At 45.6% G+C, this 19683-nt stretch overlaps 1 protein-coding gene across 4 annotated transcripts in view; it reads left to right on the top strand.

Annotated features, from left to right (window-relative positions):
* The window catches only part of SH3PXD2A (SH3 and PX domains 2A), a 247607-nt gene that overhangs the window by 22693 nt on the left and 205231 nt on the right, over positions 1–19683 (top strand). For all 4 annotated transcript variants that reach the window (XM_015633362.3, XM_015633361.3, XM_015633364.3 and 1 more), the window contains exon 2: positions 19267–19347. In XM_015633362.3, the coding sequence (XP_015488848.1) occupies positions 19267–19347 (81 nt within the window). The remainder of the gene's footprint in view (positions 1–19266; positions 19348–19683) is intronic.

Raw genomic sequence — 19683 nt, 5'->3', positions numbered from 1 at the left:
ATCTAGTTAAAAAGCTTTTTTGAAAGGAAACAACTCCCAGTTTTGCCCTAGAAAAGAAGAAATTATCTCTATGTGTAACATAAAAAGGAGCCTAAGCAGTGGACAAAATAACCAAGCCATCCAGTGTTTAAAGCAAGCAACCCAAGCTTTAAGCTTCTCTCTGATCTATTACATTAAAATTCACTCTTGGAGATGATTCGCTAGGGAAGCCTCCTGTCTCCTTGGATAAAAGAGAAATTTAGCTGGAAGTTAAGGTCTCTGTTGGATGCCCTGGCTCCGTGGCCTTGCAGAGGGAGGCTGCAGTGGAGGGATGTGGCACCATGTCCTGCTGAATCCATGAATCCATTCAGCTGCAGCAAGGGACGTGCCCCATCCCTCTCTCAGCTCACGCCTTGTCAGGACAAAGGTGAGGGAGGCACAGAGTGCTGATGCCCACAGGGTGAGAAGGTGTCTCTGATGGGTTTGAGTTCTAGGCATTTCAGCTCAGAGCTGCTGCAAACCCTTTGTTCTCTGAGCTGCAGCAGTGCCAGCAAGTAGCACCCAGGTGTATAACCACCTTGGAACTCTGGAGTGACTTTTGGGAACCCAGCCACAGTCTAAGCAGGGCTCCCAGGTGGCTCCTCCAGTCTCAGCTGCTGGCAGTCACAGACACAGTTTCCATGGGCTGGGATCTCCTGCTCTGCAATGAATTCCCTTTCTCAACATACAGTTTCTGTACGTGTACAGTAACATGAAAGTCCCCTTTGGTCTTCCAGAATCTCTGATGCAGCTTCTTCTGTTAAATCCCTTAGCACAATTGGATGATTTCTTATTCTGAATTAATTAAAAATATTTAATCCTTCTTGCAAGAACTTGAGACCTGCTCAGAAGGGAGCCCTGCTCTTCTGGTGCTTGCAGGCTTCACCTGTTAGCGTGTCATACCATTAGTGCCTAATGCAGGAAATATTTGGAGATATTTGGATATTTGGAAATATTCCACTGCTGTGGGGGGCAGTCCTGACAGGGGCAAGTGTCTGCATTAGAGAACTGAAATAGCAGCGAGGGAAGGGCCTGGACAGTGTGCTCTGCTGGGTGATGTACGTGACTCGAGACAGCTGCAGGCTCTGCTGGTGCTTGTTGGTGGGGATGGTTTAGAGATTTTGCACAAAGCCCTCCCCACCTGAACGGGCTGAAGGAGAGGAATTTGGCACACAGGTTTCAGGCATGACTGCTATCTGTGTAAAAACCAGACATGTTTTAAGTGATCAGAGGATCCTGTTCAGACCTGGTATCATGCTATTCACTTCAGCTGGTTACTAATCCCGGCACTGAGTTTGACCCTTAAGCTTTTTGTTTTTATCATGTGCTTTGATACAGTCATAAAAATACTGACTGGCTGGCAGAGCTCCAGGGCTTGGCTTTATGTTCGAGCAACTGCGAAACGAATGTGCTTATCGTGGTTTTATGCTTCAGGATATTGTCCTTTCCCCCTGCCTGCCCCCCCCAGATTATTTTAAACCTCGCATTCCTTGTTCTGGGGACAACTATGTTGCCCTCTGCATGTTGTGCAGGGCAGGTTCATCCCAGGATTGCCTTTGCTCTGGGCCTGAAACCTGTGTCTGTGGAAACAGGACTTCAGAGAAAGTCCGTGCTGCCCCAGGCACCATGGGAGAGGAGATGGAGTCGGAGGTGGGCTGGGACCTGGGAGGCCCTCCTTCCCCGGGATGCTGAAGCCTGTGCTCCCTCCCCACCAGACGTGCCTGCTGTTTGAACTTTGTGAAGCATTTGGTACTGGGATATCCCCTCTCTGCTGGGCTGGGGGCTCTGTGTGTCTGTGTGCCTGCACATGGAGTGAGACGAGAAGTGTTCCGAGAGAAAATCCCTGTGCGTGACTGAGCCGCTGTGCCCCCATGCCAGCGACTCAGGAGGCTTTTTATATCCCACAGGAATATCCCACAGGACTCCAGTGTGCCACAGAGACTCCAGGGAGTTTATTCTGCTGCTGGGAGAGGCAGTTTTGGTTGCATGGGGTGCACCCCATTGCTGTATTTCAGCAACATGCCCCCCATATCAGTTGTGAATTTAAATATGTGTCCTTGATTCTTGCTTCACAAAGCTGTTCCCTCTTCATTTCTGTGAATAACTGCCTTCCAAATCCTGAATTTTAATCTCTGCTCTACAGTGCCCCTAGAATAAATTTTATCTGGGTTTAAGTAGACCTTCCCTTACCATGCTGCTTCCCTGTGGGCTGCAGAGCAGTTGTCTCCCAGGTACTTCATCCAGATTATATCTTTAGGTGCTGATAGACAAATGGAAGAAATATACTTTTTGTTTGCTTTGTATAGGGAAAGTACAGCTACTGGTCTTCCCCATTCCTGCCAAAGGGCAATGTCTTCATTGCAGGGGGATGTTGCACCCTGTAAGAGCAAACTTACCTATGCTGACATGGATAGACAGGAGTACTCCTTGTAGGCAAGTACCCAAGAGAGCTTCTTTCCTAGGTAGGACATAAAGTTGAGTCAGATGTTGCTGACCTTGGGAATACCTCATTCCCTAGAGCAGGCAGCTCCCCAGCGTGCACTCACTAGACTTCTGCTTATTCTGCTCTCCAGGATGAGGAGCTGAGGTGGGAGACCTCAGTCCTGGTCCTTCTCAGGCACTGCATAAGCAGCTGCTGGGCAGGGACTGAATTCTCTTGGTAACTCTGCCTGTGCAGTCTGTTTTGTTCCAAGTGTTGCTAATAATTAGTCAAATAAAATGATTGCTAAGAAAAGGAATTTGGTTTATTGGAAAAATGTTCCAGGAGGGTTTTATAGCTCTGGAATAGTATCTTGCCAATCAAATAAGTATCACAGAGTGAAGAGAAACACAGTAGCCAGCTTGGCAGTCAGTAGGCCAGCACTGCCTGTAGCACAAAGCTTGAAATAAGTATGAAAATTCATTATTTTATAGCCACATTGCTCTTTTTTCCTGGAAAAAAGCATTGCCTCCAAAACATTTTTTTCTTCTGTCTTGTGTCTGGCACTGTCAAGTTTATGTGTCCCAGCTGTGTGTGCAGGTAATGGTATTCTCAATGGAATTCCCTCTGCATTTCACCTCCTTGTTTCATGGGTCTTTAAAACCAAAGCACAAGATTTTCTTGAAAAGGTTTTCTTTGAAAAGCTTTTCTTCCCTTGTTGGAAAAGCCTCTCCTACGCCCCTCACCTCCAGATGCCATCCCCTCAGCTTTGAGCCAGTGACAAGGCTGAGTTGGTTCTTGGATTGGAGCTTCCAAACAAGGCTCCCTTTCAGTCATGTAGCTTCAATTCAGTGTTCCTCTGGTAACACTGGGGTTCTTTTAAAGGCCATGTTCTAATGTTTGGGAAACAGCTCTTGAATGTTTCACAGTTCAGACAGCGCCTCTTGTGAGCTCCATCCTCACTTCAGTCCCACTGGCATCAGTGCCCTTGGCCCTGTGCTCACTTGAAGGTAGGAGCTAAAGTCTTCTTGCTGTTTGGCTTGGTCTGAGTCCTACCTGGTGTTGTCATGACAAGTTTGGTCAGGTTGCTGGAGCTGTGATAGATATCCAAGCCCATTTCCACAGTTCCTTCTGGTGAAAATATGGTTTCTTGGCAGCTGAAAAAATTCACAAGAACATGAAGCTGGAAGAGGATTTCTAAAAACAGGAGAGGCTGCACAAATATTTTCCACTGTTTCCAGGTTTGTTGCCTGCTAGGATAGAACAGTTGTTGGGAGCTGCATCCATCACAGTGTGCAACTGAAATCAGTGTTTGCTTCACCAGAACAGTCCTGAAATTGCTTTTCTAAAGGGGTTACAAATGTACATGCAAGAGCCTGGACGTGGAGGAAGCTTTGCTTGAGTTAGTTTTAGGAACAGATTATAGACTGTTACTATAGATAGATATGTCCAGTCTGGGACACTTGTTTCTGGAGGGTTTTTCTGTGAGATAAGAGAGATGCTATCCCTTCTTCAAGGGTGTTGTAGGTTCATTTTAATCTGTCACTGTCAGTTGCTGATTTTTATGCAGCAGTGACAGGAATGGTATTTCCATCCCCTTCCCAGCTACAAGCTGATTATAACAGCTGTGTTCCTCCATGGGAGAAGGGAATGAGAGTCCAACCAGCTCGTTGGAAAAATGTTAGGAGCCATGCATTAACTGACTGCATCCCTTCCACTCCCTGGGTAGGGAAAAGAGACCTCTGGAAAATGTGGCTGTTGGTTTTTCTGGGATGAGGGAAAACCCAAGGCTTGCATGCCAGATGTCCTGTCAGGGGAAAAAAGAATAAAGTGACATGGCTGGGATATTATTTGGGTTGTTTTTTAATGTCACACCTCGATGGAGTCTGAGGTTGTTAACTGGGGGATTGACTCTCAATATTGTGGCCAGATGCAGGGGTTGGCTGAGCTCCCTCACTTCAGAGCTCACTTTTAAATCATGCTTCGATAATTTACCCTGCCAAGGAGATTTGTAGTTCAGTGGTGTTTTGGAGTTAGCTTTTGAGCTAAGGAGGGCTCCCATGTCAGTGGGAAGGTAGCTGGGTCTCCAGTCAGCCTCTCAGGTGTTTCCAAGTGTGCTGTTTGAGTAGCCACATCTGCAGATGGGAATTAGTACCCCTTTCCCATAGATGGGATTTCTCTGAACTCCTGAAAAAAAACTTCAGCCTGTTTCGCCCGTCCTGCTTCTAAAATCCCTGGGACTGCAATGGGACTGATCAGGCAGAAGTGTGGCATTTTTCTGTTTTCTGTGATTTCTTGCTGCAATAGTGATTTGCTGACTTGAGGAGCTGGTGACATGCTTGCTGACTGTGGCTCTCCGTGGTTTCAAGCTGAGAGGCAGTGCAGTGAACAGACCAAATCCATGTAGCAGCCTCTCCACAGAGTCCTGGCTGCTGAGTGACTGCAGTTTTCTTGCCACCATGGAGGGGCTGCTTCAGATCCCTCCCCAAGCTGCCCATCTGTCAGCATGGCATCCAGAGCTAGTATGGTTTACCAGGGGCTGGAAGCGTGTGTAGGCTGCTGCAGCTGTGGCAAGAAGGGAGCCAATATGGAGAGGATTCAGTCATCTCCAGCTGGAAGTTGGCAGGTTGTAAGTGATGTGTGAAATTAGGGTATTGGAGCGATTTATGTGTGCTGGAGTCGTGGAGTTGGGCTGGAGGGTTCCTGCTCATCTCTGCAAGGCTGGAAAAGCATTGTTGGTCAGGGTTGTAGAGCAACTGCATGGACTGCTTTTGGGAAAGCCCAGAATTATAGTAGAAGGCTGATACTCAGCAAGTTAGGATTTTCACAGAGCCCTCAAATCAACAGTTGTAGAAGTCCATGCACTATAATTTGTCACTTCTTGGGACAAAGGGACAGAGAGGAAGACCTTGATGGTCACAGGCTGCAAATCTGTGACAAGAGTTAAGTGCAGGCTTAAATCCCATTGAAAGCTGTGGAATTAAGGCCCTTCATTGACATTTACCATGTCCTTCAGTGCCTTGGCAGGCTGAGTCTCCAAGGGATTGATGTTGTGATCTCCAGGCTTCTCAGTCTCTGCCCTACACTTTCTAGGAAGATTTCCTCTCCTGAGGTGATGATATTTATCCATGGGACCAAAGCAAAACACTCATCTCAGGGTTCAGAAAAGGGATTTTTTGTGACCATGAAGAACAGGAAAAATCTCACCATCAAGTGAGGTGTGCCTCCATATTTACAAACCTTGAGGAACTTTTTGGCTGTCTTGGTGTTGCTGGTGGAGAAGCCTCACAGGCAGCTGGGGGAGCAGAAACTGTGTCCTCTGGAGCACAGACAGTGTGGCACACAGCCATGTTTTACTCTTGTCTCTCCCATCCAGGGTAGTCCTGGGCTTTTTGAGACACTCCTGGAGAATGCTGATGGGGCTCTGTTTTTGCCCTGTGGTCAGCCATGTCTCAGGGCTGGTGGTTATCCTCCTCTAAAACTACCGGTCTGTTTTCCAACTGGCCTCCTTTGCTTACCCTCAAGAACAATTTGGGTGGTTAACAGGGAGGAGAGACTGGGGGAGCCTAGTGGTGTCTCTCTCTGGCACCCAAGCCTGTGGCTTTCTCGTCTGGTAGAGCTCCTGCCATCATTTTGTCTGACTTTGTCCCTTCTGTCAAGTGAGGGCAGCCACAGTGGCTGTGCCAGACAGGATTTGGGATGCCTTGTGGAACACTTACTCCGTGTTTGCTGCTTCCAGTGGAATTTGGTTGACCTGTGAGCAGAGTTTTGCCCCAGATTTTCTTTTTTTTTTCCTTTTTTTTCCCCTTGGAATCTATCCTCCTGGCCCCTGGAGTGATGAATCACCCTGCTGCTCCACCTAGGGGATGGCCAGGATGTCCATTCCTTTTCCCTGAGGCAGACTAGGGCAAATCCTGGAGCTGGTGGCCCAGTGGAATTGCTGAGGGCAGGCCCTCATATTTGACAGCATCTGCTGGTGTGTGGGCAAGGATTTATTTTTATCAGTGAGCGTGCAGGTGGAGAGCCAGCTCCCATCAACAGGGCCCTGAACCTGAGACATTTCTTTGCCCCTCGTGGCAGCCCCATCTGGTCCTGCCACAGAGCAGTGATGGAAGCAGATGGAAAGGGAGGCATTCTGCTGGAGCATGGGATACTTCCCTTTCAGCAGAGCCCACCCATAGCACCCATCTGTGGATCCAGTGATTTTATGTCCATCTTTGTGTTGTTCCAAGGCAACAAGTGTTTTATATTTAAGGAGCATTAACTTAATATTATTGAAGCCTTAAGAAAAGGCACAGTGGGCCAAGTCCTGCTAGTTTTGCTTGCATTTCACAGGGCTGAGGAGGGTGAGATTTGATCCTCTTTGGATGTACCTCTACTGGAGGGGCGGTTGTGGGGGAGACAGAAGAGACAGGGGAATTACAACATTGGAAATAAAAAATCGTACCTCTGCCCGGAGCTGTTTTGCAATAAGACACTTCAGGGTGTGAGTTAAGATGCTGTAATTCACACCTCCTGCGTTTTGTGGCATTCAGCCGATGCTTCATGCCCTGCACACCAGGGTGATTTCGGCTCAGTTTGCCCCCTGGCCAGCCAGCCCTGGAGCAGAGATGGCTGCATGGAGAGGGCTGCAGGGCTCGCCTCTCCTTCCACTTTGCATATCTGCCTCGTGGTAAATTACAGTGGTGCCTCCAGCTTCTTTCTGTTTAGTGCTTCGTAAGTTAGAATTTAGAATCACTCTGGGGACCCTGGTTAACAACTTTGAATCTTTTGAATGAGGATTGGAGTCAAATCCTCATTTTTTAAAAAGGTTCAGTCATGTGAAAGTGTTACATCACTGTCAGTGATGCTGGGCCAGAGCTCACGTGCCCAGCAAAGATTTGGGGCTCTTGGTGTGAGTGAGCTGACTCAGCCAAGCTGCTTTGTTGACCACCAGGGACTGATGGTGCTGCAGTATAGAGGAGACACAGGGCAGTGTCAATTTGGGCATCTCTGCACCATGCAGGACTTTCCTTACTGTACCTCCACCTTAACTTCAGCCTTGTGGATGTTAGATGTCTGCCTGGATTTGTCTGTTGCCGCAGGCAGAGGAAGAAGCACCACTGGAGATGGATGTGAACCCTTGCCACCTACCTGGACAAGGATCTGAGAGGAGTACCTTTGGCCAGTTTGAGATCCCAACGTGGGGCTACATGAAACTAGGACTTTTCCTCCAAATTCTGCCTAGCAAATTCCTGCTGTCTTCAGATGCTGATGTGTTGAGTGCAGGTGCTTTAGTTCTTGAAAGCCTGCTGTTACAGACAGTGATCTTTCTGGGCTTTGGGTGGACACTTCAGCAGATTTAATAGAGTTTCTGTCTGTGCAACATTCATAATTCTCTTTAAGTGGCTAAGAGTGGGAGAACATTCAGGCTTGGGGAATGAAAGGAAGAGGTTTGTTTATTGTTCTAAAGTACTGTAAGCCCTGCGTTAGACAGAAATGTAAACTTTTAAGTCATTTTGCTGATTCATGTTTTATTAGTGATTTTGATAGAACATATAATATGGGCATGGGCCTAAAAAACTTATTTCTAATGGGACACATGCTGACTTGCAGCCACATACCCTCCTTCCAAAAATTAGTAACTCCCAGGGTATGTGAGGCTTGTGCCTGAGCTGTGAAACAAGAAGGAATTAGTGTAGCCACTGCCACCCCTGGCATCTCTGACAGAAGCTGCATCGCCAAACAGCAGTGCGCATCTCCAGAGAAGATGTGGAGTTTTTTATGAGGAAGAGCTGTGAAAGTGACAAAGGCCAGCTTAGAGTGACTGAAAATCCCTGGGAAAATTCTTCACCCCTACACTGAAAGAGTCCAGGCTTACAGCAGGATCTCAGGTGGTGGCTTGTGCCAAGTACAGGGCTGGATTTGGTGATCAGGTCCTGTGGCAGTATGGTTACAACTGCTGATAATCACCACCTCCCCTAATTTTGCATTCTTTTAGGGGCCCATCTCCTTTGCTACCCCATGTACAAACTGCAGAGAAGCAGGTTGGGTTGGTGGGCAATGCAGGTCAGTAGGACAACTTTCTCTCTGGCTTCAGTACTGCCTGGAGACTCATCTCCCAGCAGCTGGGGTGAAGACATTGTGGCCAGCAGCCATCCCCGTGCCCAGCAGTTAAACAGCTTTTCCTACCATTGGACCCTTTTTGGACCTTTTTGCAGGGTTTAAAGGGAGTGATATTTTGAGCAGAAACACACAAAGCATGGTGGTGCTCCATGAAAAAAGCATCTCTCCCATCTCTGTGAATGTCAGCAGGGCAGAGTGGTGCTCGCTCCTCCCGGTGTGCTGGATAAAGGCAGTGTGGAAGCTGCTGGGGACAGCTGCGTGTCCCTCTGCCTGTGTGTGGCCCAGGTTGCAACTTCAGAGCTGGAGAGGGATGGGTTTTCACTGCCTGTGAAGGTCCTGTGCAGCTGGGCCAGGAGAGGCTGTTCCTGCAAGTGGGAAGGCAGGAAGCCAAGCGTGGGAAAAGGAGGGGAAAAAAGGAGGATGATTTTGAGAAGAGTAGGAGGGAAGGAAAGGGCAGAGACAATAGTTCAGCTTAGTAAAGAGACAGTGATTGAGGGTGTGAGGATTTGGCACAGTATCTTCCTGAAAACCCTGAAGGTCCACAGGAAGAAGGTAATTTTGTGTTTGAGTGCCGTGCCCTGCCGGGAGGGAATCCATTCTGCACAGGACTCTTGCATCAGTCTTCCTGGTTTGGCCAGGAGGCTGGGGGTGAGGGTTGGAATAAGGAAGGGTGCTCCACATTTTCCTCTTAGGCATTTTGCAGTGCAATTCAGACACTGTTTGCAAGACTACCATTTTCTTCTTTCACTCTTCTCCCCACAAGAAACATGGATTTCTCTAAAGCCTGAAGTCAAAGGTCACTACAGTGAAAGACTTTTTTCCAGTGACTTCAGCATTGCGTCTTTCTGGGGCTGTGGAAATTTGTTCCCTTTTTTCCAGGAATTGGTTTTACATTGTCAGGATTGTTCTGTAGAGAACAAGTACATTCATTCTTCTATATTTTTGTAGATATATATAGATATAGTCATGCAGTATAATTAAAGATCTGTGTGCATTGACCATTTTCAGAATGGTGCTTATGTTTTGAGGATAGCTCCTTTTTTCAGCTCTTCTATCATTTTGCATTTAAAATGCAAATATAGTTTCCCTGCCCATGGCAGGGAGGTTGCAACAAGATCATCTTCAAGGTCCCTTCCAGTCCACACCATTCTGTGATCTGTCAGCGTGTTATGCTGACAGTTCTGAAATGCTTTGTTGGTTGATGTTGATTTCACCTCAAGTTTTATCCTTGCACAAATAGGATAGAAACTTCTAGAAGAGTTTGTTTCAGAGTTGTTTTTTTTCACACTTAAAGTACTGTGCCCCTCACGTCTGTTTCACGTTTGTGAAACTGAGGGTCTCTTGGATTACATGAACTTTTTGATTCCCTCTACTCAAAATGAGAAGAAAAAAAATCCCACTATTCTATGGCAAAATCCCAGGAGATTTCCATTATTTGGACTAAGAATGTCCCAGAGCTTTGTCATTGTTCTGGAAGGGCCTGGAGGAGTTTTGCTCATTTTCCCAGGCCCTTGCTTTGCTTTTCCAGCACTGCATCTGGGGGTCATACGTAAGGTTACAAATCAAAGCTGGAAGATTTGCATGCTAATATAAACTACATGCAAGTGTTGCTGCAGAGCAGGAATGCTGGATATTGGAAGCCAAAAGGGAGGCTGGGCTGTAGCAACAGCAGCTCTTTGCTACCACAAGGCAGCCTGGGCAGGGAGCACTCTCCATTTGTGCAAGTCAGGGTCTGTAGCTGCAGCAAAGCCGCTCTGGGACCGTGTGTGAAATGGGCTCGGCAGTGCCATGGTGTTCTGTGTCTGCACGTGGCCACAAGCTGTGCAAGCTCCAGCACTGTACATGAGCTCCATAGCTGGGGAAATGCATCACTCCAAGGCTGCTGATAGAAGGGCCCTTGTTCTCAGAGCAGAAAGGTGCTCCAAGAGATCTCACACGGGCACAAATAACTCGGTGCAGAGGTGGATGAGACTTGGTGTTATGTGGAAAACATCAATTTCCAGGTCATATTTTGTCTCTCTCTGTGTCTTGTCAATTTTAATGCACTTAACAGAAGCAAGCAGGTTTTTGTTAGCTCATTTGACCAAGCTATTCCTGTCTCCCTGGCCCCAGGGCACTCGATGACAAAGATCCCTTTGCCTGAAATATGAGCAGAGCTCTACTCATCCTATTTCGAACATCCCTCAAGTCAATTCCTCTTGTGCCAAAATTAATTCAGCTGCTTCTCTCATGAGCCTCTTTGATTTGGCAGCATCCTTCTGATACTTTACCAATCTTGCTTTCATTTGAGGTTTGATTCAGCACAATGAAAGGAATTAAACTGTTCCTGTTGGCTTCTGTGAGTCTAATGATGCTGTAATGGCAGTCAAAATCAGATGCAGGTTGTACCCATTGAAACAAGGATTGGATTTAATACACAAACATTGCCCATATCTGAATGATCATCATCACTGATGACAGCAGAGTGATCTCTTAAAGCTGAAGATTGCAAGTGTTATAAACTAAGGAGTAATTTTAAAAATGCTCATATCTGCCTCAATACTTTCCTGTTAAAAACTCATTTCAATTGAAGGACGATGAAGGCAGTTTTGAGTCAGTTTTTAAGATTTGTTCCTTTGTAGAGAAGAAGGACAGGGGAATTAAGTAATTTCATGTTGGAAAGTAATTTTTAAAAAATGCTGTTTCCCCTTGGTGTCTATTCTTTTCCTTGCAGCTGACATGAAGATGTAGGAGCTGAGAAGAGATTGGCTTAGAGGGACCTCCACCTCCCTTCCCCATCCAGCACTGGCACTGAGGATTTCCACATTAAGCTGTACTCTTTGGGAGCAATATGTTTCATTTCAGAAAAACTTCAATTGCAAATCAATCTCTAAAAGCAGTTTAGTGAACTTGATGTAATGCCTGTATTCAAAATTGGTCAGTGAAACTTGGAGGGTTTAAAATTCAAGAGTCTATTTTGTCTGTTGATAGTTTCTTTTTCCAATTCTGGTTTCTTGAATGGAGATTTTCTTCTTCCACCAGGACATGCTTATATTTTAGGGTTGTCATGAAACACTAACCATCTGCTGAGAAGGACACAAGCATCGAGTTAAAATAGTTCATAAGTCAAATGACATCCAGATTTAAGAGGCAGTAAGCTGAAAAATCTTTACCTCCAAGTGCAGCTGTATTATTTTTGTTTGCTTGCCTTAGACAGCCTCTTTCAGACCCGGGCAGGGTATTTGAGAAGGCCATGAGGGAGGCAGGTTTCACAGAGTGCCTGTACATTCTGGTTTCCATTTTACATTTGTCACTCTAAGATTCTAATGATCTGTAGGCTTAGATGTTCTGTTTTCTAATAATCTGACAATTCTTAAATGGCAGAAACTGAGTCTTGTGGTTATTCTGCTTCACAAATAGTTCCATCACACATGGAAAGTAAATGCAGGTGGATTGAGACAGACTGGAAACAGAAATATGAGTCCACCTTGTGCTTCTCACAGATGCTCCCTCTCCCTCATGCACACATGTAAATGTAAAGAGTGGATGTTGTGAACTTCCTTTGTCTCCTCCCCTTGCAAAGAAGCTGCTGATCTGCTTCCAGAAGCTGGGAAGTGGTAGTGGAGCAGTGACCAGTCTTTACTAGTGCTGTTTCCTTTTCTCATTCCATAAGCTGTAGTTGTTGGGTATGCTGGAGTTAAGATAGCCTTGACAGGTCTTTGACATGACCCAAGGTATCAGTTAAAAACAAACAAAACCCTGCTAATGCAGCACAGATACTGCATGTCTGCTAGAATCAGACACATCATATTCTACTCACACATCCCCAAGAATGAACTTAAATGAAGTAATCAAACAAGCCTGGCAAGAGGCTTGGGGGTGGTTTGTAACCAAGCTGCAGGGCTTCCAGCTGTTCCAGTTCTGCAGCTCTCTGGTCAAGTTACTGCTGCAAATCATGGGTGCAGATTCCACTTTTTACCTTTTTATGCCTCTCACGCTCTGCATGGCCATGCAGAGAAATACAGCAGGGAGGTTTTCTGCTTTTGGCTTATTGCTCTGATTTTGTGGGACAACTTAGCATCTTAGCATCTGCTTAGCAGGAAGATAGCGGAAGACTGTGTTTAGAAACTCAAGCTGGCAAATGCCAAAAACCTGAGGGGTGAAGTTGAGACTAAATCTCAACTGTGGGCTTTAAAACCTCATCAGTGCATGAGAAAAATATGGGAGGCTAAGTACTGTCTTATTTTGCCTGTGTAAACACGACGAGCTGGATTCGTCATTCAGACACAACCCTGTTCTGTGTCTGGTCTGTCCCCCTGAAGCTAGGAAACCAGCAAAATCATCCAGCCAGGTGCCTCCATATTCAATTGAGTTCCTCTTCCTGTGTTCCAGGGATGTCTGCTGGCTGGCTTGAGGCAGTTGTTTGCTATTCTCATTTGTTTTTAAGTACTGGGATTTGGCAAAGAGAAACAGATTTCATCCTGGTTACTGCTCCACCAACAGGAAGATCTGTGCCCATATAAGTTGCAGTAGTGGTGTGGTTTTCTAAACTGGAATGGACCCAGTTTGGGTCTTAAGAATAGGACTAGATGAGGAGCTAGAAAGGAGTTTATTTTTTGTGTACTCAGAGCAGATTGGTGTGATATGGCTGTAGAGAGGCAGCATTAATCCAGCATGAATCCTTTTACACTATAGTTTAGAGATGAAACAAGATCCACAAAAGAAAAAGGAAAACTCTTGTATCCCTCACTCCCTGTTTTTTTCTTTCCCTTCACTTGTATGTTTATTTTGACTGTAAATTAGCTTTCAAATTATGATGGAAACTGGAATTTCTATGTCCTGCTTTAGTTGCCTGTGTGGTGGCTGCTCACAGATGAGAACTGGCAAGTGCTAGAGCTGTTCGGTTTACTCTCTCTCAGCATACTGTAACTCTGCTTTGCTTCCAAGGCTTAGGTACGTGCAACATTTGTCCATTACACCCCTGGGTCATTTTGGCTTTTTCTCAGTTACATTTTCCCCACTGGTAATGGAAATACGAGCTGAGTAGAGGGGTGTCCATGAAACCACATCTGGTGCATGAGAAAGCCAGACGCCCCACACCTGTGCGCAGCCTGCGTCACCCCCTCCTTGGGACTGCTCTGAGACATCTGCCCTGGCACCAACCACCCTGCAAGGACCTTTCCTGTTGGGGCTCTCTGGGTCTCATATTTCTTCCAAGTCTCATCTCTGTTTCTCAGCTCAGTCTTCAAAATCCTGGAGTGAGAACAGCTCTGGAGTGGGTTTGAAAATAGCTCTTCCTTGGCACTGCCCCGGCTGAGCTGCGGTACCTCGGAGACCGTCGTGCTGAAAGGTGACCTCATTGCATGGCACCAGTGATGGACTTACCACTGGCTTGGGGCTGAGGGTCTGACTTCATCTCTGTGGGAATTTCTCAGGTCTCACAGTGCTTTTTAGGGCCTTTTGCAAGCTAGTGAGCTGGGCAAGAAGCCCATGCTGTGCTCACTGAATCCAGAGTCAGATGTGATCCAAGCCAAGTGAAGGCACAGGTGATGTGTGTGCAAGAAGGGCTTACATTCTCTGTGCTTATTCCTGGAGCATTCCACTCTTCCTGTTGCCACACTGGCTCTTGTGTAGGGCAGAAATTGAGGACATTAGGGTCCCTCGTCCTGGGGAAACCCCAGCTACTGGTGCCAATGTCTTACAGGGTAGAAGAAGATACCTAAAATCAACCAAACCACATCAGGAAGCTGAACAGCTTTGTTGCTTTGGTCTTGTGGCTACCAAAATTGCTGTCTCTAGGCTGATCTCACTTCAAATCTGGATCTGGGCCAGCACCAATTTGTGCTCATCAGCACATCTTTGACGTTAAAATGGTTATGCAAACAGTGAGTTGGTGCAGAGGCTGTGTTCTGGTAATTTCGGGCACTGGTGTATGTTGACTTTGCTGCAGTTCAGGTTGTTTTAATACGAATTTCACCAGGTAAATGAAGCAGCTGAAACTGCTGCAAGCATTGCAGGAGCTGAGTTGACTTTGCATGGAGGTGGACCAGGGAGCACACACATGCTGAGCTGTGCTGGTGGAAAGCTTCCAGCTCGAAGGCAGTGATAGCATCTGAATACAGGAGACAAGGTATATCTTTTCCAACTCAAACCTGATTCATAGGAGGACAAACATCCAACACTTTATCAGGAGTCTTTGAAGAAGCTGACGTTTTCCAGGATAAAAGGGGGTATTGTGATGGTATCTGCATACAAACTGCACCATAATGTTGTCTTTTGCATTCACAGTACTTTCTTAATAGCTGGTATTTACTGTAATTACTTATTAGAGGTTAACAACACCCTCTCTTATGTGTGCAGGGATATTTCTGGTTTCTGCTTTTCAATATTCCCTTTGCCAATAGCTTTTGTATTTGTGTATGTTCTTATCTTGGTCTCATCAGACCACCAGTTTCAGACATTTGTCTTGCACTCTAGCTCGTCTGCTGCAGACAAGAAGACATTAGCCTCTGAAAAAACAATTGAAAAATAAGTCACATCAGAATAACCTGAATTTGTTACCTCTGGGGTTTGTGCTGGCTGGAACTGGATATTTTCCATTGAAAACAAGACAGTCAACGATAAGGTCATGCCCAGTGACGTTAGAGTGGATGTGTTTTGTAGTAGGAAGTCATCTCTCCTCATTGCTTGTGTAGGCAGTAAAGGGAGAGCAATGACTTCAGTTTACAATAAATTTTCTGCTCTGTCGTGGGTAAAGCAGAAGTTTCCCAGAGCTAGAATTAAACAACAATAATTAGCAGCTGATAAAATTCCCCTGGCACCCTGCATCTTCTATCATAAGCCATGAATATTATGAGCTACTTATCAAGCTCAGTTCTTGATTTATAATCTACACTCTTTAAAGGCCTGCTTCTTGTTTCTCTGAAAAAGGATTTATTTTAAAATACAATAATAAAAAAACAGTGGATTTGGGAAATTAAAAAGTGAACATTCTTAGTGGCTGGAGCACCCAGTGATTGTGCAGTGAATTGTTTGTCATTTGTACTTCAATTTTCATTCATTGTTAAGGACCTTTTGTTAAGGATTTTTAAGTAGCATTTGTGTAGCATTTGTGTTTTGACTCCTTTATGGTTAGAAACATGGCAGATACATAAAGCACGTCTCTTTGCCTTTAGTAATTAATTACTGTAGTAATTTGGAATCTCGATTACAGTTTAGTTGTGTGTTCTGTACTTACATGAAAGAGCTTGCTCCAAGACATGTAAGGTGCTTTGATTTTATCTTCTTTTATCAAGACAGAATGTGCCAAGGAGCCGGGACTCTCTCACAGGCAGGACCAGCTGCATGCTGGAGTGGTGGCTTGTGCTGCTCAGTTTTGGGGAGTTGCTGGATGCCACAGAAAGGTTCCCCTTGGCTCTGCTGGCGGCTGCGAGAGCGATGCCAGCTCTGCTGGGTGTTCCAGCGTGGGATGACTCTCCCTATTTATCCAGTATTTCCTGCTGCCTCCTTGTCCCGTTGCATTTGCATGACCCTGGGCTCCCCCAGGACTGCTTTTCTCCCTCTCTTGGGACATTGTTGATCACTTTCACAGCAACCCATTTTAAGATCTGTGAAAAAAAAATAAAAAAATGGGTGAGGTAAGCTGATGTATAGTTTGCTGCTCACAAAAAGGTTATGCATCTGACCAGGGCAGCAGAAGCAAACAACTTCCAAACTCAGATCTCTAAGGGAGAGAAATGTGATATCTAAGGCTTTGGAAACCTCTAGACCTTGTGTTTATAATCTGGCATTGTACAAATCTTTTTCAACCAAACCCCATTATTTTAAATGGTGGCTTTTGGGAAGCAGTTTGATTTGGGCAAGCAAACAAAAAAGATCAACAACTGCTTTAGGTTTTGCACCTGCCTCCCACCAAGCAGATTTTGAGCCCACTGGTTTCTCACTTCAGTAGCAGCAGATTATGATTAAAGGCTTTTCTTGCTTCTGCTGTAATCTTTCCATGAAATAAAAGTCAGTGTATCTACATGCTGCCCCATCCATCACTTACTGAGCTTGAGGAGACCTTAGGCTCAAAAAGATTTAATTGCTGTCCTAAATGTGCAGCAGAATCCTGGCTTGACTGAAGCCAGTGGCAGCTTCATTTCCACAGAGCCTGAATTTCTGATCTGGGGATGTATCTGCACCATGCAGTTGGGTGCTGCTCCTACACCTGTTCCCTGCACCAAATAAATCCGACCTCTTGCCCAGAATATCCCTGTGCACCCAACTCTGACCCTTCTTGCATCATGGAGGTGTTGTGCCACTTACTGCACCAACTAATTGGAATCTTGAAGCAGGATTGAATTCTGCCTGGATTAGATTTTGATCAAGCAGACTTGTAGGCTGTTAAAAATTTCTGAAACTCACAGTTTTTGTGGGTTCTGAAAAGTAGCATGGAGAAGCCTGAAGTGCCATGATATTCAAAGTGCCTGGATGTCTGTGGCATATGTATTTGGTATCTAATTTCTGAAGAAAAGATGTATAATGAAAGAAAATTTATAGTCTTTATTTACATGTGCAATATGTTTCTCCTCCTGTCTCATCCCCTTTGTGAGAACTCAGGGCCAGAATTACAGTATCTGAAGTTGCTTTTGGATCCTATTCAGCTCCCATCTGTCAAGATCTGGTTTTAATCGAATGGGTTTTCCATCTGAAAGTAGCTGTTGGATAGAGAATGAGTAAAAATATTTGTGTGTGAATTAGCTCAGAGTGAAGCTACAAACTTTTTTTTTTTTCCCACAACAAACACATGGAAAAATGTTCTTCAGTGTAGTGTGGCCGGCCTGAAAATTGGCAACAGCAGCTTCCTTCCCAGGCTCTGACTCCTCTGCCTTGACTGCATGGGTAAGATCTTTAAAGGGGACCTGAAATCTTCATGTTACACAAGCTTAACTCTCCATGCAGCAGGGCAGTGCTGATGTCACCCTTTTGTATATGGGCATTGCAGGAAAGAGGTCGGGTGGTTTGGTTTTCCAGGAGAATTATGAGATACAGCAGAATAACTGGGTTTGCTAAGTCAGGCTCTTATCCCTGGGCAGTCTTCCCTTTGCCAGCCTTGATGGTCTCTGCCCTGGTGGGAAGAGCAGATATGTGTGATGCAATCATGAGAAAGGCTCCAGATCTCCTTAACAGCCTGTGCTCAGCATCTCCTGTTATTGAATGCCATGAAACTGGGCTGCAGGAGATGGGAGGCAGACTGCTCTGGGGACTGAATGTGGGTGTAACAAGCAGAGAGCAAATTATGGCTGCAGGAGCTCTGTGGTTTCTGGGAGGATACCTCTCCTGCTAGGAAAGAAGAAGAAAAAAATCCATTGGTGGTTGTTGGAAAAGTGTTGTTAAACCAAATATTCAACACCCCTTTAGGGATTTTCATGCAATACTTTTTATTGGTAAAAGTACAGAAAAAATTGAATCAGTAGCTAGGAAGATGGTCTGGTGTCTTTGGGGAGATGGAGAAGAGGGTGATGCTTATCCATCCCCTGTTGCTGGAGACAGAGCTTCACTTCTGCATCCATGGCAAAAGGGAGAGCTCCTGCTGCAGTGGTGTGGCTGAGGGAGGAGGAATGCTTTCCTGTTTCCTCTGCCAGATCATTATCTCAGCCCATATGTGAAACCTGGAAATTGCTTTAAAGGCCCAGGAGCTGTCCTAGCTGTGATTTTCATTATATTGATGTTGTGTGGTCACCCTTGATAGCTCCATCCTGTGTTTGCTGAAGTCTTGTTTTGCACATCTGTCATCAAGGCAGCAGGACCAGCACTGGCCTGAGAGAGAAGAACCTGGCCCATTTTTAACTTTTTAAAATAATATTTTGGAGGTACCAGGGTCAAGAAGAAACATTTTTGTGTTTTGTGTGTGTATTTATATGTATATGTACAAATTTTGGGTGTGTATGTGAATCGTTTTTTATGACAGCTTCTTGCAAAACATTGTTTCTGTAAGAGGATTATTTTGGGGATGGGCTAGGGTTGGACAAGGGAAATCCTGGGCTTATTCCAGGTTCTGTTGCTGTTTCCATCAATGCAAGGAAGCAGTGTCGCCCTTACTGTCCGGATTTACATCACCTTCCAGCGAGTGCCAAAGGTGCTGAGTGGTCTGATGTGACTCAGCAAGAGCTGTGAGCCCAGACAGGGTTTGGTGTCTGTCACACACGTATGGGTGTGAGTTAGTAACTGTGCTGCATGGCTGTCATTCCACACCTGTGGAGCTGTGTTTCCTTTGACTTTCCTGTTGGACCAGAGCCACTCCTTGCTTGGGAAGGGCGACAGCCACATCCCCATATACAAAGACAGCCTCGAGTGTGGGGTTGGAGATCAGCACCCCATGATGAGCTGTTGCTTCAGGGGTGGCATAACTCTCCCAGCCATGCCTGTAGCTGGCCTGGGGACCCTCCAAAGAGGATAGAAGGTAGGGTGTGCTACCACAGACCAGGAAATGTGGCATTGCTCAATTAGAGCTTTTATCCCAGGCAGAGCAAAGTCGATGGGAGCTGCTGATGGGGATGTGTGGGGGAGCACTCAGTACTCCCCCAAGATTTCTGTTGAAGGCTGCAACAGGCTTTAATTTAGGCTAGTCCTGCTCGCAGGGCTACATCCCTCACTGTGATGGGGAAACAGCCAGTGAGATCTCAAATTTACCCATGTTGACTGTTCTGCCTTTGCATGTATCTGTGGCCCAGGCTGATTTGTGTTTTCTTTTCCCTGAACAGGTCTATATCATCAATGTAACATGGTCTGACCTGACTTCCCAGATAATCTACCGGAGATACAGCAAGTTCTTTGACCTGCAGGTAAGTCTGTCCTGTCTGACATAAAATATTATTTCTACTTATGCTTCTAGTCATGTTTCCAGCTGGGTTAATCGTGCCTTTAAATAAGGCTTTGTGCTTGTTTGGTCTGTTACATGTCATGATCTTGAAACTTTTCAGAGTCTGCCCTTGTAGGGTATAAGATAAGTGGGTGGTATGCTCACAGTGAGTAACTTGCACTGTAAAGACGTTTAAAGCTGACATTTTCATGAATGGTTCTTATTAAAGAGGGGATCTAATTTTAAATACTTCAGATGCACTTAAAACAGAGAGAGCACTACATTCTGGGCCCCCAGAAACTACTTAACCAAGTAACTG

This window comes from Parus major, chromosome 6, assembly GCF_001522545.3.
Source record: "Parus major isolate Abel chromosome 6, Parus_major1.1, whole genome shotgun sequence".
Classification (NCBI taxonomy): Eukaryota; Metazoa; Chordata; class Aves; order Passeriformes; family Paridae; genus Parus; species Parus major.
Note: the sequence above shows the minus strand (reverse complement) of the source record. Positions and strands in the feature narration are given on the sequence as shown.